General features: G+C 35.7%; 1 protein-coding gene across 1 annotated transcript in view; it reads left to right on the top strand.

The window, feature by feature from the left end:
• The window catches only part of PJA2 (praja ring finger ubiquitin ligase 2), a 71,186-nt gene that overhangs the window by 20,261 nt on the left and 29,341 nt on the right, over positions 1-21,584 (top strand). The window contains exons 2-5 of the mRNA XM_003826758.4: positions 6,277-6,394; positions 8,097-8,297; positions 10,518-11,568; positions 21,035-21,220. Coding sequence (XP_003826806.3) covers positions 6,364-6,394; positions 8,097-8,297; positions 10,518-11,568; positions 21,035-21,220 — 1,469 coding nt within the window. The 5' untranslated portion in view covers positions 6,277-6,363. The remainder of the gene's footprint in view (positions 1-6,276; positions 6,395-8,096; positions 8,298-10,517; positions 11,569-21,034; positions 21,221-21,584) is intronic.

Here is a 21,584-nt window from a genome sequence, read left to right as displayed (position 1 = left end):
ACATATCAGAACTTTTGGAATACAGCTGAAGCAATGCTTAGAGGTAACTTTATGCTTTAGATGTATAAATTAGTAAAGAACAAAGGTTAACAATCAGTAGTCTAAGCTCCTATCTCAAGGGAGCAATGAATTAAACCCAAGGAAGTAGAAAGAAGGAAATAGTATAAAAGTAGAAATCAATGAAACAGGAAAGTTTTACAGTCAGTTAAGAAAACTTTTAAAAAATGAAAACCTGTAATGACCTGATTAAGAAAAATGAGAGAAAACACAAATTACTAGTAACAGGGATGAAAAAAAGAGACTTCACTACAGATCCTCTCTATATTAAATTGTTAATGAAAGGGAATTATGTACAACTTGATAATACATTTGACAACTTGAATGAAAGGTCATAATCCCTGAAAAACACAGTTTAGTCAGCTGACATATAAAGAAATAGAAAATCTGAGTTGTTCTGTGTCTATTAAGGTAGTTGAATTTATCAAAAAACTTTCCACAAAGAAAATCCTAGACCTGATGGCTTCACTGACAAATCTGCCTCACATTTAAGTAAGATATAATCCTGGGTTTACACAGACTCCTCTAGAGAACAAGAAGAAGATAGAAAGATTTATTTGCATATTTTATGACTTTAGTATAATCTTGATAGGAAAACCTGACAAAAGCATGATGAGACCATTTTAAGCCAATATTTCTCATGAAATAGATAAAAGAATAATCCAGTGAGATATAAAAGGGTTAATGTATTGTGACCAACATGGATTTGTTTGGGGAATGTAAAATAGCTTTCTAATAACATTTGTCATAGTTTGTCATAAATGCATTTTGTCATAAAGTTTGTAGTTCTTAATTTATATCTCAGTTGTGATAATAGGTGTAAATTATCAAAATTCCGTGTGTCTAAGGAATTCATTCACTAAAAGGAATGCAGGGTAAGTTAATTATAGAAGACTGATTTAAGAGGAATTTTAAATGTTTTTAGGGCATTTTGGAGGCATATATGTAAATATGAGAGAGTAAAAAATATTCTAATGGACTTGGAAGAGTAACCAAGACTTCTCCTTCAAGTAAGGATCAAATTGTATTTGATTCTCAACCTTTTTTTTCTAGAAAAGATACTTTAAAAGTGAGTTATTTCTGGCTCCCAGCAGATGAGTCATAAGGGTGTAGATCCACGCTATCAGTTGAAACCCTTCTTCTGGAAGTTTAGCTGATTTTTGTCTCCCTGTGCCTAAATCTTCATTTTAATTTACATTATTTGTATTTGTTACCTGTTGCAGGATAAGAGAGTAACTTGTTGTCCTGCAGTGGACATAGCAACTCAGACATTTATCATCACACAGTCCCAGTGGGTTCGAAATTCAGGAGCAGCCTGGTTGCTGATTTTGGTTCAAGTCTCTCAAGAGGTTGCAGTCAAATGTAGGCTGGGACTGCAGTCATCTGAAGGGTAATGCACTAGGGCTGAGATACCTGCTTTCCAGGTTGCTCATCCATGTGGCTGTTGCCGGAAGACCTTAGTTGTTGTGGATTTTGTCAGGAACGGTCAGTATTTCACCATGTGGGCTTTCTATGGGTCTACTTGAGTGATATCATGATGTGGCAGCTGGTTTCTTCCAGAAAGAGTGAGCAGAGAAATTAAGGAAGCCACAATCCTTTTATTACCCTATTCTTGCACATCACACACAGTCACATCCATCATACTGTCTTCATTAGAAACAAGTCACAAGAGAGGGCTCTAATACTGAGAGCAGTTTATTAACTTGCCTAAATGAAGTTTGAATCCATGTGTGCCCAAATACTTAGCCCTCTTTTTCCATTATATGACCACATTTCCATCAGAGAAAGGAGCACAGAATTATCTCATTCATTCATTCATTTGTTCAGTAACTGTTTAAATATACTGTCAGACAATGTACTAGACAAAGTGTATGTAAATAAAAAATAAACAAGGCCTTTGTCTTTAAATTCACTAGTTTACTGTGAGAAGTGTACCTTACATGTCCATGTTCTTCCTTGCATTCTTTAAAGATGATTCCTATTGTCTGTCCAGATCTGTTGGCATAATATCCTGGTTGAAATGATAAAGTGATTACTTCTACGTTAATAATTGAGAGATCCAGAAATTAATACGTCCTTGATTGACTCCTTTAATTCTTAGTAACACGTTTATATATTTGTTTTAGTATTAGTAAGAAGTATGTAAAAACCCCGAATTGTTTGAAGTGACTAATTGTCACAAGTAGAGAGCAGTCTGTTATAAACATGTTAGGTGAATAGTACATGGAGGAAACAACTGATCAGCAAAGGAAATGTCTATTTAGAGAAAAACTAGGTGTTCCCAATTTACCTTAGCTACAAATTTGTACTGATTAATCATTTTAATCTTGACCCTAGCTATGGTCTTTATTCCCTACTTACCTCTTCCCTGTTTTGCTTTTTTTCTTATTTTTTATACTTAGAGATAGAAATGAGATAACACTGTGGTAGACGGAATATAGAGGTCTCGGATTAAATAGAAATAATTAGTATCTACAGAGAGATTCTAGTCTATATTCATAACACAAGAACTACTATTAAATAATAATCACAGAATAAGAAAGTATGAGAAATTAAAAAGATTGTTACAGAGAGTAATGACAGGCTAAGAGAATAAGGAAAGGCTAAGGGAAAGAAGTAAAAATGAGTGTAATCTCCCAGTCTGTAGAGTGAAAATATGAAAGGAAAGTTTAGAGACAAATGATTAACCCATTTGGGCCAAATAAAGAAAAAGTAGTGAGGAAAAAGATGTATTTGAGACGTGTACAAGAGTCTCTAAATTAAAATAGCTCTTCCAATGCTGTGTAGGAAAAATTTAAACATGGCCTGCCCCAAACAAGTCTTTGTGAAATTATAGAATACCAGCTATTTAGATAAGACCCTAAATATTCCAGACAGAAAAACTTGGTGTTTCTACAAAATGAGGATAAATCGGTAGACAGGTAGGACACAGTGCCTTTCAGAGTTTAGAAAAAATGATTTTGTCTTGAACTGTACTAAAGTATGAGGGAGATAGTATTTTCAGATGTCCAAGGACTCAGTGTTTGCCTCCAACATATACTTGTTGAAACCATTATTTGAGAATCTTCCAGTAAAGGGAAAAAAAAATGATAAAAACATGGAATTCAAAGTAGGGTGCTAAACCTGAACGGGTAGTACAATCAAAAGATTTCCACAGAAGTAGCTGATTAATAGCCCTTGAAAACAGGTAGACTAAATTTAGATCAGGATGTTAGACGGCTCCGAAGAGTATCTTTAAGAAGAAAAGTGGAATCACATTAAAGAAAAGTTTAAGAAACAGGGTGATTTCCATGATTTCTGTACTGTTTCCAATTCCTTTCCTCTCTTTAGTAGCATTCCTATCAGGTATTTGCACCAACCATGCTACCGAAGGTGCTGCCATTTGCCATTATCCTCCATGTTGCTAAGTAGTCAGTGATAGGCCTTCATCATACTTTAACTTTTGGCACGATCAGTTCTGCCTAAAACACTTTCTTCACTTGGTGTTCACACTTCAGTATTTTTCTTTTCTCTCACTGCCCTCTGTTATTTTTTCTGCTATAGGTTAAGCATCCCTAATTCAAAAATTTAACATTTGAAAAATGCTCCAAAATCTGAAACTTTTTTTTTTTTTTTTGAGACAGAGTCTCACTGACCTCAGGTGATTGCTTGCCTTGGCCTTCCAAAGTGCTGGGATTACAGGTGTGAGCAACTGCACCTGGCCACAAAATCTGAAACATTTTTACTGCCAATATGACACCATAATTTGAACATTCCACACATCAGTACTTAACAGAAGCTTTGTTTCATGCACACAATTATTAAAAGTATTGTATAAAATTACTTTCAGACTGTGTGTGTAAGATGTGTAGGAAACAAGTGAATTTTCTGTTTAGACTTGGATGTCATCCCCACGATATCTCATTATGTATATGCAAATATTCAAAGATTTGAAAAAATCCCAAATCCGAAACACTTCTGGTTCCAAGCATTTTGGAAAAGGGATACTCAATCTCTGCTTCTTTTTCCCTGGCCTCTTCATATTTGATTTTCTCAGGGCTTAACTTTACTTCTCCATGTACACCTAGAGATCTCATCCAAGTTCATACCTGTTTTGGTATAATCTATACACTGACAACTCCCAAATTATACTAACAGCTCATAATTCTTCAGTCAACTCTAGACTCCTATTTAATATTTCCATTTGAATGTCTAATAGATATCTCAAACTTAACTCATCCAAAACTGAACTGAATATATTTTCTTCAAATCTGGCTCTTCCACAATTTTTCCTACATTAATTGAAATTTACTCCATTTTTCCCATTGCCCAGCCTGTAAAACCTGGAGTCAACCTCGACCTTCTTTCATATCCTATATTAGTAAATTTTGTTGATTCTATTTTTATAATATGTCCAGAATCTGGTCATTTCTTACCATCTTTATTTTAACCCTGGTCCAAACCACTATGATCTCTTACCAGTATTATTTTTATAGCTTTTTAACAGTGCTCCCTGCTTTAGACCTCATTCCCCTTCATGCTATTCAATACAGTAGCCAGAGCATTCTTCTTAAAACAGAAGTCAAATATCTCTTCTGTGGTCAGAACTTCGATGGTTTTCCATCTCAGAATAAAACGCACATTTCAGCCAGGCACTGTGGCTCATGCCTGTAATCCCAGCACTTTGGGAGGCCAAGGCAGGTGGATCACGTGGTCAGGAGTTTGAGACCAGCCTGACCAATATGGTGAAACCCTGTCTCTACTAAAAATACAAAAATTAGCCGGGCATGGTGGCACGCGCCTACAGTCCCAGCTACTGGGAGGCTGAGGCAGGAGAATCACTTGAACCCGTGAGGTGGAAGTTGCAGTGAGCCGAGATCAAGCCACTGCACTCCAGCCTGGGCGACAGAGCAAGACTCGGTCTCAAAAAAAAAAAAAAAGTTAAAACACTGTTAATTAGCACCTATGTTTTTGCCAGTATGTTAAGATTATTATTTTTATATTCCTTTTCTCTTTAGCTGTTGCTAACAGCCTCTTTTGATTCAGATACTTTAAAGGATCATAACTTGTTACTGAATTTATAATTTATATGGGTGAATGTGGGTTTGTACTCTTACGTATGTTAATATATATCTGTCTGTGATTAGACAGGTAACATATAAATTAAACTCATTTGCAGAGCTATTGCATTAATGATGAGCAATTAGCAGTAGCTCAAGTGTTTAAATAAATAAGGTATTTAAATAAAAACTTAACCAAACTTTCAAAAAAACCACAGGTTGCAACTTCTCAAATAGTACTTTTCAAATAGTAAATAAATGCATTAATTTCAAAACAGAAGTTCTATTTGTATTTGTTCCATGATAAATTGTAGTTTTTCCTGATTGAAAATAGGTTCTTATTTGGGATTAAATTATCTGATCAACTGACTATTGCAAAGAATAAATACATCATTATTTACACACATTAATTATTGTTATAAGCCATTACACATTTTTAAAAAATGAAGTTTGTATTCTTACAGTTACCTTTTAGCAATTCCAGGGCTAAAGGAACTTTACTGCTTGACAGAGAAGCAATGATAGCACAGTGTAGTAGACTCCCAAATAGTTTGGTTACATACCTGAGTCAGTACTTCTGATATTTTTGTTTGTTTACTTATAAATTATGTATGTGTTGTTGTCATTGACAGTCTTAAGGATGATATATACTTAGGCAAGGTTTATCAAGAGCAGATGTAAATCTGTATTTCACATAGCCGTTTTGGTATTTCTGAGGGTTTTTGATTGGCTTGTCAAATTGTGTTGTATTTTTCTTGTTTTTATTTATTTTTGGGACGGGATCTCACTTTGTCACCCAGGCCTGGAGTGCAGTGGCATGATCTCGGCTCACTGCAGCCTCCACCTCCTGGGCTCAAGCAATCCTCCCACCACAGCCTCCTGAGGAACTAGAGGTGTGCACCACCACGCCTGGTTAATTTTTGTATTTCTTGCAGAGACAGACTTTCACCATGTTGGCCAGGTTAGTCTCGAATTCCTGAGCTCAAACTGATTTGCTCGCCTTGGCCTGCCAAAGTGCTGTAATCTAAGGTGGATCACAGGCGTTTGCCACCGTGCTGGCTACATCACATTGTATTTTTCTAAGTTTTATTGTAAGACTTCACTAGGAGGAGCAGAAGGATCAGTTTTGCTATTTTTGTGCTTTTATTAATATATTGTTCAATTCATTGTTTCTTTGTAGGAATCTTCTGCGGCTTGTCCATAGTGTGAATAAAAACTAAATCACATCTATAATTCTACTGAACTGGTCACACAGACGCTGCCATATATGTCACAGTACACTGAAAAGGAGCCGGCAGGTAAGGAAAGTCAGTTCTTCTACATTGAGTACTTCTTGTTTTTTCCTCTGGGTACCTTGAGTACCAGTAAGTGACATATGATCATCTGACCTGTGGTCTTACTAAAGGCTGGTTTTGATCCATATATTGAATATTTGTAAAGCTTAGTTTCTAATTTTTGATAGGTAAAAATAGAAATTCTGGTATTTTCTTTCCATACCCATTTAGCTTGGAAAGCTTTATGCTTTCCACTTTGGAGACTATTCTTTTGGTAGAATTGTTAAGGGCATTGGTTCTGGAGTCATACTTTTGGATTATTAGACAAGTTATCCAACACTTAATTTTAACTTTAATTTTTCAGTTTTAAAAATAGAATACAATATCCACCTCAAGATTACTGATGGGATTAAATAAGTGTAACACTTGATATTATTTATACTGGATATGTGCATGTATTATAAATACATGTTTGTTTCTGTTTCCTTCTTGGAAGTGATTATATTTCTTATTTTAATGCAACTAAGAAATTATGTAACTGTTTCATTCATTCATTTATTCATTTTTTTTTTTTTTTTGAGATGGAGTCTCGAACTGTCACCCAAGCTGGAGTGCAGTGGCACAGTCTTGGCTCACTGCAACCTCCGCCTCCTGGGTTCAAGTGATTCTCATGCCTCAGCTTCCTGAGTAGCTGGAATTATGGGCATGTGCCACCACGTCTGGCTAATTTTTGTATTTTTAGTAGAGACGGGGTTTCGCCATGTTGGCTAGGCTGATCTCGAACTCCTGGCCTCAAGTGATCCGACTGCCTCAGCCTCCCAAAGTCCCGGGATTACAGGCATGAGCCACCATGCCCAGCAACTGTTGCATTTATTGACTATACCATATGCTGTGAGAAAATATTTTGTTTAGTTGCTGTGTAGTACATGTAATGTATAATTGACTAAGCAGACTTACACTTAATATATATGTGTGTGTGTATAATAATGTACTACTTAGTGAAAGTTGCTGCTGTTTACTACTGTATACCCCTCAGTCATCAAAACTTAATTGTCAAGTCATGTAAATGTTGATGGCTTTTCTTACCATAACATATACCATTTATTGGTAGTTTTGAAGGCAGGGTAGTATGTGTTTGACCTGGCTCATTGCTGTTTTCTTTTGGATAGTTTTATCTGACGTTAATCTTTGGAACATATTTATTGTGATCTAGTTGATTCTTCATGGTACAGATACCATTTAAAGAGGTTACTTGTTATCTTTGACATAAATGTTTTCATTCTTAAAGTAATTGAAACCATCATATCATAATGCTAGTAATTGATTCATCAAATATGTATTGAGCACTTATATTAATATAATATATAAGGTACTTAATTTGGAAGATCTCCAATCCATAAAGAGCTTTGGCAGTATAATAATTTGGCATATGAAAAATATTTTTTGATAGGTTTCATTATAAAAATCTGAAATACCTTAAAGAAACCAAATTTTAAAACATATTTTTTGAAGGGAAAAGGCCACTAACTCTTATTATATAGTACTTCATATTTAATTTTCTAGGGTGTGAAGAATAATGTTTTATAGTACTAGTAAGGTACACTTCATGTTCAGAAGCATATGATTTGATAAATAATAAAATATAAACTGAAGTAGTTTTCCCCAACAGGTTGCAAGAATAAAGCTCATTGCTGTTCCTGTTTTAATTTTTTAACTTTTTTTTCAGCAATGGACCAAGAATCTGGTAAGGCTGTCTGGCCCAAACCAGCAGGAGGGTATCAGACAATTACAGGCAGGAGATATGGAAGAAGACATGCTTATGTCAGTTTTAAACCATGTATGACCAGACATGAAAGAAGCTTAGGTCGGGCTGGTGATGACTATGAAGTGTTGGAACTAGATGATGTTCCAAAGGAAAATTCCTCAGGTGTGTAACATTTAATTATTTAAAGGTTATTAATAGTTATATAGGAATTGATCTTATAATTAAATTTTTGGGTGGGTATTATGCATGTCTGTGAGTGTAAATGCAGCACACTTCCTATCAAGAAATTCTATTTTGAAATTCTTATTGAATTTAATATTAATGGTGTATACATTTAAACGTAGAAGAAAATAGAATACAGCCAATCATTAAAATATAACCACACTCTCATAGTAGTGATTACGTTGTCATAACCTCCAGCCAAAGGAAATCATCTTTGAATCAAAAAGAAATTTTTTGAAATTTTTAAGAATGTGGATCAAGTAGAGATATTTTTTCCCTGCATATAATATTTAAATAACTTTTCTTCTTCTTCTTCTTTTTTTGAGATGGAGTCACGTTCTGTTGCCCAGGATGGAGTGCAGTAGTGCATCTTGGCTCACTGCAACCTCCATCTCCCAGGTTCAAACAATTCTTGTGCCTCAGCCTCCTTAGTAGCTGGGATTACAGGTGTTTGTCACCGCACCCAGCTAATTTTTGTATTTTTAGTAGAGACAGGGTTTCACCACATTGGCCAGGCTGATCTCAAACTCCTGACCTCTCAAGTGATCCACCTGTCTTGGCTGGCTTCCCAAAGTGCTGGGATTACAGGTGTGAGTCACCATGCCTGGCATTCTTGTTGTTTTTTTTTTTTTTTGAGATGGAGTCTTACTTTGTCAGCCAGGCTGTTGTGCAGTGGCGTGATCTGGGCTCCCTGCAGCCTCCACCTCCTGGGTTCAAGTGGTTCTCCTGCCTCAGCCTCTCAAGTAGCTGGGACTACAGGCATGCGCCTCCACGCCTAATTTTTGTATTTTTTGGTAGAGATGGGGTTTTGCCATGTTGCCCAGGCTGGTCTCGAACTCCTGACCTGAAGTGGTCCGTCCAACTCAGCCTCCCAAAGTGCTGGGATTACAGACATGGGCCATTGTGCCCGGCCAACTTTTCTTCTTTTAATTTTATCCTAAATTTTACTTGGCTTGTTTATTTTTTCATCATTTTACAAAATCCAAAGAACAAGGAAGGCTTATTCAATTAAAATTTCTTAGTTATTCAGTGGTTTTGAAAAAGTATTTTGTAGCTATCCATGTACCATAATTGCACATTTTTGGACTGGATTTGTCTTCTTCCTCTTGTTCTAAGCAAACTTGACAAGACATTTCTAGATTATTTTTGCTGTCATATGTAAGAATCTGAATTACTAGCTAGGGTCATCCCATTGAAGAACCCTTTGTTCCCAGCTACTTGGGAGGCTGAGGCAGGAGAATGGCGTGAACCTGGGAGGCGGAGCTTGCAGTGAGCCGAGATCACGCCACTGCACTCCAGCCTGGGCCACAGAGCAAGACTCCGTCTCAAAAAAATAAAAATAAAAAAAAAGAACCCTTCGTACCATATATCATGGCCGAACTTCAGTTATTTTACAATTCATGAATTTTTATTCCAGCAAATCTCAAATGTCTTCATTTTTTTATTAGTGGTGATGCAAGATAGTTATGCTTAAAGTAATTTATAGATATGATTTTACTCATGTTTCAGAATTCTCACAATTATGACAAGAATCAACATATTGATCTTTGTTGTTTTTCAGTCATAACTATAACACATCTAAAGTAAACTTATTACAAATGTATTACAACAATTCAATTTATAATCTGTCTAGATACTGAGATATAATTTTGTGAATTGCCAACAAAACACAATAGGGTCTAATTTCTCTTAAATCTGTAACTATAGTTATTATATCTGTCATAAGTACTTTTGAAGGTTTTTCGTTTTGTTGTTGTTTTTACCTGCATATAATAAAGAAGGTGTGTTTGGAAATCACTGGGAAGCAGATTGGTTACCCTAGACTCCACTTAAGAGAGGCTTCCCATTGTATAACCTCTCAAGAGCTTCTCCTTTATATGTCTTGCAGAAGGCATTAGATATTAGGATTTAGATAGAAAACTGCCAAAGACATGTGAGGGAGATGATAGTGAAAGGCTATACATTGACATAAATGAACTCATAGAGTAATCAGTCTGCATTCTCAGTTAAGTTAAGGAGCATAGAAGTGCTTGGTAAATAAATTTACTCATATATTCAAGTAGTAATAATTGGTATGATTTCCACTTAAGTGATAGTTATTACATAAAATTTTATCTAAGTTAATCCTTCAAAATATGTTTTCTTTTGTTTTTTATGAAGGTTCCAGTCCTTTGGATCAAGTTGATTCTTCTTTACCCAGTGAACCTATATTTGAAAAAAGTGAAACAGAAATTCCCACTTGTGGTTCAGCATTGAATCAAACCACTGAGAGCAGTCAATCCTTTGTTGCAGTACATCACAGTGAGGAAGGCAGGGATACCTTAGGAAGCAGTACAAATCTTCATAATCACTCTGAGGGAGAGTATACTCCAGGAGCTTGTAATGCTTCAAGTGTCCAAAATGGAATTGCATTGGTTCATACAGACTCTTATGATCCAGATGGCAAACATGGAGAAGATAATGACCGTCTTCAACTTTCTGCAGAAGTTGTGGAAGGTAGTAGATACCAGGAATCATTAGGCAATACAGTATTTGAGTTGGAAAACAGAGAGGCAGAGGCATACACTGGTCTTTCACCACCAGTTCCCTCATTTAACTGTGAAGTAAGAGATGAGTTTGAAGAGTTAGATTCTGTACCATTAGTGAAAAGTTCTGCTGGTGATACTGAGTTTGTCCATCAGAATAGCCAGGAAATTCAGAGGTCTTCTCAAGATGAAATGGTTAGTACGAAACAACAAAATAATACTAGCCAGGAAAGACAGACAGAACATTCACCTGAAGATGCAGCCTGTGGTCCAGGGCATATTTGTAGTGAACAAAATATCAATGATAGGGAAAAGAACCATGGAAGTTCTCCTGAACAGGTAGTGAGGCCAAAAGTTAGAAAACTGATAAGTTCAAGCCAGGTGGACCAAGAAACAGGTTTTAATAGGCATGAGGCGAAACAAAGAAGTGTTCAAAGATGGAGAGAGGCTTTGGAAGTTGAGGAAAGTGGCTCAGATGACCTCTTAATAAAATGTGAAGAATATGATGGAGAGCATGACTGTATGTTCTTGGATCCACCATACTCAAGAGTTATTACACAAAGGGAAACAGAAAATAACCAAATGACATCAGAAAGTGGAGCCACAGCAGGAAGGCAAGAAGTGGATAACACCTTTTGGAATGGCTGTGGAGATTATTACCAACTCTATGACAAAGATGAAGATAGGTAAGGTCACATCCAGTACTTTTTCAGATTGTGTAGTAAATGAAGTGGTTTCTTTCTAGAACCATGTTTGATGGCTGGGCTATTTGATATGATCAGGGAATTAGACATTTTGACTAACCAAATATTTTTATTTACTGAATGCTAACCATACAGGCAAACTACTCATTATAATTTTTCACGAAAAAATGTTTTTGAGGTTTTTAGTAGTTTACAGAAGTAAGTTCAGATAATGATTATTATTATAAAGGGATAGAGATGCTAGTTAGTTCATGGTATTTCAATTAATAAAATGTAAAATAAACATTTGTTGTATTTTTTAAAAACCTACATTAAGCCAGTCTGGGTTTAAAAAGTGATTAATATCACAAATTATTGATTGGTAATACTTCATTAACATTGCCAGTAGTGACTAATATCACTTGTTTCCCTCTTTATCTGTTCTTCCTGTGGCTCTTCCTATCACTAAGTTTATTTTTTACTTATTTTTTCTTAGCATTCAATTCTCATTAACAACTCTGTGTGGTAGGTTCCATTATTTCCCTCATTTGTAAATAAAGAAACTGAGGCACAGAGCATTATATAACTTCCTAAGGTCACAGAGCAACTTAATGGTAGAGCTGGACTTTGAGTACCTAATTGGGTATTCCAGAGACTGTTCACCACTATTCTTTGCTATTTTCAACAGAACATAAAACTTATAATAAGCATTCTAATTGCTCTTACAAACCCGTATCTTTTTTTTCCAAACCATAAGACAACAGAAAAAGAAAAAAATGGAGAATTTCTTTGTTCAGTTGCTGAATTTCCATTACTCCAGTGTCCAGATTTTCGTGAGTCCTTGTAAGCTAGTTGCATCCCTGACAGTGCTCAATTACAGTGCAATTGCAAGATTTTATTAGCTAGTGGAAATAATTGTGTGGTTTTTTTTAGCTAGAAAGTACTATAAAGGAAGAAATTTACCATTTTGAATATGAATGCATTTTAATTCATGTCATAAAACAATTCATTTGGTTTTCTTTGGACATATGAATTAAGCTACTATAATACAGATTGTGTAATTTATTATAGAAAATATTTAAAATATAATTTCTGCTGCTCTGTCAAAGTCTGTAAACTTTAAGGGTTAGTAAGTAATTTTTGTATGATATACTGTTTTTAAGCTAAAGGTAAAGTTTTTTTCAGTTCAAGCCCACAGTCTTTTATTCAGTATCCACACTTCTAAAAACAGAAATTGGCCACAAAGCCTGACCTGATGTTAACTTCCTGGATAAGCAGATCTGGATCTGAATTGAAATGAGGGTATTTTTTCAAATATTTGTATATTTTACTGCAGAAATACAGTTATGTTTGATTACTGTGTGCTGGCCTGGACCATGTTGGGGTTTGTTAAGTAGTAGTTCTAAATCTGGGAAATATATATCAAAATTCCAAAACACATTTAGCCCTAAGATTTTGAAATAGATTGCAAGTCTCTAATATTATACCTCTAGTTTACTATTTTTAAAAAAAAGACAAAACTTACAGTCTTCGATAATTTGTTTTTTTGAAAGTGTAAGGTGCTTGTATTTTTTTTCCCCCAGTTACACTTTTTCTTCTTTAAGGAGAATCATTTAATTTGGCTATACCTTTGTCATTTTGGGCAAAATAAATACTTCTCTTCTGCTTGCTTTTTATAGTCAGTTATAATGTCTTATGATGAAGTTGATGAAATTGTTACATTGTTTGCCAACCCCTAGAGAAAGGTAGTCTTCCTGGCTCCTTGATTTTAAATTGATTTTCTTTGTTTTGGGGGTGGTCAGTGGTGGAAGTGTATTCTTTGCCTTGAAGGACCCTGGACTTTTGATAGTTATAAGGTATTTTCTTAGTTATTTGTAATTCTTATTCTTATTTTTAATTTTTTTCTTAAATGATGTCAATATTCTGAACAATGATAGATTTTTTTTTTTTTAACAAACAATATATAGATGGGAAAAAACATTTACAGTTAATAGAAACTGTCCTTTTAAATTGCTAGTAATGTATTGACTACAGAGCCTGTGGTTAGGGTATGCCAAAATGATGGAACTACTTTAGGATCATTGTTTAAGACACGTTGAAATGCTGAAAACACTTAAAAGTTTCTCGTTTCGTTTTGTTTTAAAGAATCATGGAATAAATTCTAAAGGATAATGGTTCTGCCTAGGACTGTACTTATATTTTTATCCATAGCCTTAAGATATGTTTTAGGATCTCAAAGTGTCTGTACAGTTTTCTGTACAGATTATTCTATTTCTGAACAGAAACTCTGTTTCTATGCTGCTGTGTCCTGTTCCTCTACCCTAATTCCCTGCAAAGGATTATAGTTGCCAGGGTGCCTTTTTAATATGGTGCCAGCTAAAGGTTGGAATTTAATAGCTGTACACTCCTATTTAGTTTCATTTTGCCCTTGTTCATCTCCCTGATGTTTCATTGTCATCCTCCCTAGTTCTTGTATTTGTAGATTGGAGAAATGGTGATGCTAGTCTTCTCAGGTTTTGGATGGAAAGTATAAGAGCTGCTGCTTAACTTGGGTCTGTGAACTTTGAGTTTTTCTGTAAAGCTTAAAAAGTTGATATACTTGAAAAGTTTTTTTGTCATGCTTATAATAGCCAAAGTAGAACTCATCAAGAATATAACTAAAGTTCATTGTGGCATTTTTATTTTTTTATTATTTATTTATTTATTTCGAGACAGAGTTTCTCTCTGTTGCCCAGGCTGGAGTGCAGTGGCGTGATCTCGGCTCGCTGCAACCTCTGCCTCCTAGGTTCAAGTGATTCTTCTGCTTCAGCCTTCTGAATAACTGGGACCACAGGCATGCCATCATGCCCAGCTAATTTTTGTATTTTTAGTAGAGACGGGGTTTCACCATGTTGGTCATGCTGGTCTTGAACCTGTGACCTCAAGTGATCCACCCGCCTCAGCCTCCCAGAGTGTCGAGATTACAGGCGTGAGCCGCTGCACCCGGCCAGCATTTTTAGGTGTAGGAACTTTGGCTACTTTTTAAAAATATGAATTATATATTCTTTTTAAGTAGAAAAGTATTTTAATGAATTCATGATTGCCTTCTTCCCTGAAAAATTCTAAATGATCATTTAATCACATCTGAAATGTTACACTCTGTGGGATAAACATTGCAGCCAGTAGCATTGCTCTGAGCTGTTTGACAGGTACTGAGCACCACCTTATTAAATTAGGACTCCAAGGGGAATTTTAATAGGCAGCATATAATTACCAGACTTAGAATTAGACCAAAGAGCTAAGGTTAGTACCCTGCTCTTTTGAAATATACCCTGAGAAGTTTAGTAACTGTTTGAGGACAAGATCTTGAGTTTAAAAAAAACCTTTCAGCAATACTAGCATATCTTAACCTTGGGCCTAACTGCTCTGAAGAGAGGCATGCCATCTACTGTCTGTTCCTTGTAGCATTTGAGGTTTCTTGCAGAATTTTTGTGGCCTTAGGACTTAACTTTGCTTAAAATTAAAAAACCTTACTTAAGGTAAAATGTTGGGACAACTTATTTTGTTGATGTTGTTGGGAAATAAAATGATTGTTAGCCATTTAGTTGACTTCAATATGATATATTAAAGGATTTGTTGAAATCTTAAGTGCCAGACTTTGTTCCAGGTGCCCTGTTAATACAAATCATAAGGGTCCCTGTTCCCACAAGGTTCACTAGCTTTATGAAGAAGACAAAATATACGTATTTATTATTGTGAGGCTGAATTAAGCGCCTTTCCTGTTCCGTGTAGGTTACCTGAGAGCCACAAAGAAAGACTTTCTCTGAGAACTTGGTATTACCCCCAACAAATAAAACATCTATATGCAGCCAAGGCACAGATCTTAAAGCGTATGTGCTGACATTTTAGCAAACCTTTTTATCTTGTTTTCAAGTTCATAGAAGTTTGGAAGGAGCACATTAGGTATAAATGTGTTTGTTCTGCAGATATGCTAGGGAGTTCATGGGATTACAATAACCTGATACTAAGGAAAAAGACCAGAAAGTGACAAAAAGCAGGCACAATTCAAAAATCATAGCCATCTTAATGAAATTAAGCAGACTTATATATTTGGACATAATCCATTCATATCACTGTATTACATTACAGTTCAGTGTTAATAGTGGTAAAAAGTTCCAGAATGTTTAGATTATGTCAGATAACAAAATATTTAAAATTTCACTTTTTCCTAGGCTCCTGTAGTTGAGTTTCTTGTGGCTGTGATAAATGCCAGGAAGAACAAAGTAACAAGTACCTTGGGGAATTATGGAACGAGAGATTACTTTTGGTTGGTTTTATGTTTCCATAGCTTATTTCTGCCTAGGATTTGTACCTAAATTTTGTCTATAATTTCATTCTGTATATCAAGTTTTTTAGTTCACAATGAATGTGTAGAGTGTAACATTAGAGTAAATTATAGTTGTCTGCTTTTTAAATACAACTCTTAGGTGCTAAAAGGAGTCAGTACCAGTGAAGGATCATATGAAGATCAAAGTAGTACTTAATTTAGTTTTTACTTTGAGAACTTTTAAATGTGTCATTCACCCGCTTTTAAAATCTAGAACAAATGGATCTTCACTGTTCCATGATCATTTTTGTGTCCTATTTGTTCTGTTGCTTACTCCTTAAAAAGTGATTTTTAAATCTTTTCCCTTTTTTCCTTCCATGTACTCCTGTCACTCCTAGTGGTTAGCTTCGTTTCTTATTTTCCTGTAGAAGTTAAAAATATGTAAATGTGAATTTTCTTATTTTCCTCTTCTCCATATTAGGGGATAGTAGTATTTATTTGTATTTTTAATTTCCTCTTCAATGAAGAGAGGTAGCCCCTCTCATTCTGTGCCTCTAGTTATTTCTGACACTTCATCTAATTGTCCTTACTCATAGGTTGCTTCCCTCTGTCTCTCAACCTTGAGTTTTTCTCAATCTTGAAGAAAACCTTTACTTTTTCTTGCTCTGTTATTTGCCTGTTTGTGTTTTCTTTTCTACTGCTGAATTTTAAGAAAAAGTTTTCCATACCCACTGTCTCTATTCTGTCACTATCCACTCTTCTTACTGCCTTGAAATCTAATTCCTAATATTATTTCTGTATTCTTTTTTATTGAGACAGTCTCGCTTTGTCACCTAGGCTGGAGTGCAGCGGTGCAATCTCAGCTCACTGCACCTCCACCTCCTGGGTTCAAGCAATTCTCCTGCCTCAGCCTCCTGAGTAGCTGGGACTACAGGTGTGCACCACCATGCCTGGCTAATTTTTTTTTTTTCTTTCTTTCTTTCTTTCTTTTTTTTTTTGAGAAGGAGTGTTGCTCTATTTGCCAAGGCTGGAGTGCAATGGTACCATCTTGGCTCACCGCAACCTCCACTTCCCAGGTTCAAGCGATTCTCCTGCCTCAGCCTCCTGAGTAGCTGGGATTACAGGCATGCGCCACCACACCCAGCTAATTTTGTATTTTTAGTAGAGACCAGTTTTCTCCATGTTGCTTAGGCTGGTCTCGAGCTCCCGACCTCAGGTGATTCACCTGCCTCAACCTCCCAAAGTGCTGGGATTACAGGCATGAGCCACTGCACCCGGCCCTATATTCTTTAATGTCAGTGGTGACCTCCTGATTTCCACATCCATTTGTCTTTTCTCAGTACCCATTTTCTTTGATTTCTCTGCACTATTATGAAAAATAATTGCAATGTTAAAGAAGCAGCTGTGTTGTAGTGAGCTGCACTGAGTAAACAAGACGTCTAGTTCATGAAATAATTGAAAAAACAAAAGAAGCGATTTTATACAGGAAGGTCTTGAAAGAAATAGAGTCTGATCTGTGTTTGGAAGTGGGGAAAGGTGAAGTGATTATAAAGATATTCCTGATGGCAAGAATGCCCACTTTGAGGACACTGTTTGAAATAGAGCATTCTTGAGTTGGATGCAAGAAAGTACTGGGATCAGATAGCAGTAAATTATAAGTGTTATTCAAAGACATTTAACTTTTTATTCTATAGGTCACTATTTCCAAAGTGGGTAAAATATATTAAGTGGTACACAATGTTTTTAATTTAATCATTATGTATTCATGTTAATGGAAATTAAGAAAATATAGGTAGCACATCAAATTCAGGACTTAATGGCTATTGCTTATCCTAACTAAATGTATTTGAGTTTAAAAAAATGTTTAAAAAAGACTCGCTAACAGTTATTGATGGCTCATTATTTATCAGGCATTGTTAAAATGTTTTATATATATTAACTCACTTACCCTTTACATGAACCCAGTGAACTATTAAATACTGTTGTTGTATTCACCTGATATGTGAGGCTAAAAAGGCATAGAGAGGTTTTCATAGCTAATAAGTGGTGGGTTCAACTCCAGGCAAGCTGACCAGGACCTGTATTCTCAACTATCGTACCTTAAGACAGAGGGTTAATGTGCAACTGCAGCAAAAATTGTGATAGTGATAGGCAAATGGCTTGTTTGTGAAACTAAAGCAGTAGCATTAGAAAAAAGAGCTGTTGAAGGTTTTTTGGAGTAATACTATAAACATACTGTTTGATATGTAAATTGAAGTGATGGTAGTATTCAGAATGCATTTTGAGGGAGTGGAATTAAATTTAGGAACACCAGTTAATAATTGACTATATAGGTCTAATTTGGAGAAAAGCATTTGAACTAGGGTTTTACATTTTAGGAGAAACGGAGAAAAAGGAGCTAAGACTACAAGAGCCATTGTGCAGAGAAAGAATGGAAAGTAAGAAAGGATTTGAATGTGGGGAGTTTGTGAAGAGTCAAAAAATAAGTGTTTGCAGAATGAGAGCATCGTGATAGCATTAAAAGATAACAAATCAAGAGAGGGATTCATCTGACAGATGAATTTTATAATAGAATTTTTGACAAGGAAGGTGAAAAATCTTAAAATGCTTAGAGGGTAGTTAGTGATTGCGAAAGCTTAGTGTGATGGTTGGGGCTGGCTGGGGATATACATTTAAAAGTTGTCTCCTTAGCATTGAGGGTTAGGTATCATGAGTAATAATGATATAGGCCTGGGGTCTGCAAACCTTTTCTTAAAGGAGCTGATGGTAAATATTTTAGGCTTTGGTGACTAAGAGGCAGAATTAAAGATAAACATGTAAAAACCATTTTTAGCTCACTAACCATTAAAAAACAGGCAGCAGAGTCAGGTTTGAACCCAAGCCTATAGTAGTTTGCCAATCCATAACATAGGCTTCTTGATTATTGATCATAGACATTCCTCTTGTATTGAAGTTTAGAGATATTCCATGAGTTATTTGATTAATATGGAAAAGTGAGGACTTTTTAATGTTATCTCTTTGGACAGGATCATATTCTGAGTGAAAATTTTTTTTTAAAAACTGAGCTTCTCTTTTATATATGTTAAGAATTGCCACAAATTTATATAGAAATCTTACCCTAATTGTTAAAGACATTAAAATAGGAGTTGGTAATTTAGCTTTGAATTTTAGAAGGTTCTTACTCAAGGAAACTTAGGTCAATAAGCTCCTTTAAAACTACTTTCTGTGTTGGATTTTAATACTTATATAAGTCTAGAAATTGTTTATATTAGATTATTCTTTGGGTCACAGAAAATTGTACAGAATACAAGGAACTTTGGCTTAGACCCAGCTGAAAGAACACCTTTTAGTTGCTGTGCCTAGGGTTTATAGCTTTCCTTCTCCGGGATGTTAGTGCCCTGCCATCCATTGCTTACTGGAAATTGGCAGTTGATTTTATATTTTTGCTTCTAGTAAACTTCTCAGAGCTTAGATTAGTGCTACTGTTTGTTAATAGCATCTTGATCTTTTGAGTGCATCTGTTAATAAAGGAAATCACTAACTGCATATTGACATAATAATCATCATTAAAAAATGTAATTTCCTACCAATTATCACTTCCTTTCAAAAACGTAAACTAAAATTGTTATTTTTGATTTTCCAAGTCTAGTGAACGTAGAGAGATCTTTGAGGAGATTCTTAACCAGAATGGTTGATACGGTTGGAGGGGGCATTTAAGACTTATTTTCAACATTGATAAGTAATATTTTAGCCTTTGGTAGTATAAGAGGGCTAATTCTTTAAAAACTAAGAGTAGTTAATTGTAACCAAGTTGGCTAAAGCTAAATGTAATCAAAAGTAATTTTCTGTGCTTCTTTTTTTTTTTTTTTTTTTATTTGAGAGGGAGTTTCACTCCTGTTGCCCAGGCTGGAGTGCAATGGCGCAATCTCTGCTCACTGCAACCTCCACCTCCCAAGTTCAAGCTGAACTCCTGCCTCAGCCTCCCAAGTAGCTGGGATTACAGGCGTGCAGCACCACGCCCAGCTAATTTTGTATTTTTAGTAGAGATGGAGTTTCTCTATGTTAGTCAGGCTGCTCTCGAACTCCCGACCTCAGGTGATCTGCCCACCTCAGCCTCCCAAAGTGCTGGGATTTATAGGTGTGAGCCACCATGCCCGGCCTGAACTGAAATTTATTTTGTATTCACAGTCCTACCTAAGGACAGTAAAGTTTTGCCAGTACTGCTTTTTATGCATTTGAATGTCACTTCTTGAAAAGTTCTTTGGGAAAAAGGAAGGAAAAAGACAGTTAACTTTTTATTACATGGTAATAGTAGAAATTTATTCATAGAAAATATGTCATTAGTTGTCAGTATATAATTTGAAAGTTGTTTTAGTCATGTTAGATATGCAGTAAGTCTACTTAATTTATTCCAGGTAGCATTTAAGATTACCAAATTGTATTTAAAAATTTATTTAGAAATGTGTCTGAAATATGACAAGCCCCTATCTAGGTACCATGGATGTAGTGTAAGAAAAAGTAAAGTGATATATTCCATAACTTGCCATATGCCATATTCTTTTCAGAGAGTCACACTCTACTGCATGCATTTATTTGTTTAATAGTCTGAAGATTGAATTAGCACCTGACAAAACATATGTGGCATCAACACTCCACTCTATACTATGATGTCTGGTGTATTAGTTCATCTTTGCATTGCTATAAACAAACACCTGAGACTGGGTAATTTATAAAGAAAAGAGGTTTAATTGGCTCATAGTTCAGCAGGCTGTACAGGAAGCATAGTGGCTTCTGCTTCTTGGTGGTGCCTCAGGAAGCTTCCAATCATGGTGGAACGCAGAGCGGGAACAAGGCTTCTCACTTGGCAGGAGCAGGTGTAAGAAAGAGTGAGCGGGGAGGTGCCACACACTTTTAAACAACCAGATCTGGTGAAAACTCAGTATCACAAGAACAGTACCAAGGGGATAATGCTAAACTCTTCATGAAGGATACACCCCCATGATGCAGTCACCTCCCACCAGGCCCCATCTCCAACATTTTGGATTACAGTTCAACATGAGATTTGGTGGGGACACAGATCCAAACCATATCATCTAGTTAACACCCCAAATGATAAAAATAACTGAACACATTATGATAGTTTATTTCTCTTCTGATTTGCAGTTCTGAATGCAGTGATGGGGAATGGTCTGCTTCTTTGCCTCATCGATTTTCTGGTACAGAAAAAGATCAATCCTCAAGTGATGAAAGCTGGGAGACTCTGCCAGGAAAAGATGAGAATGAACCTGAGCTACAAAGTGATAGCAGTGGCCCTGAAGAAGAAAACCAAGAATTATCTCTTCAGGAAGGGTATGTTCAACAGTGAGATTTATTTTTCTGTATATTGTACAAGAGTGGTATATATTACATTCAAATGTTGGGTATGCCATTAATTGTATTTATAAGCCTTATGTAGAACGAGTAGGCCCCCCTGATTTTTTCATTATGCTTTTGGTATTTTAAAAAGAACAATTAAGTTGAAAATGCTGATAATTTCAGTATCGTTTATGGAGATACAATATATGTCTCCACTTTGCTTTAATAAGAAAAGTTGGGCACCTAAAATGTCATTTTGGTTAAGTTAGGAATGGGTGAATTAGCACTGTCACTGCTCAAGGGAGAAAGGACAGCCTCAAGAGGGAAATCAGTGATTCATTCACAGAAATGGAGACAG

The sequence above is a fragment of the Pan paniscus genome, chromosome 4, assembly GCF_029289425.2.
Source record: "Pan paniscus chromosome 4, NHGRI_mPanPan1-v2.0_pri, whole genome shotgun sequence".
NCBI classification, from domain to species: Eukaryota; Metazoa; Chordata; class Mammalia; order Primates; family Hominidae; genus Pan; species Pan paniscus.
The sequence above is the reverse complement of the archived record's forward strand: the minus strand, read 5'-3'. Positions and strand labels throughout refer to the sequence as shown.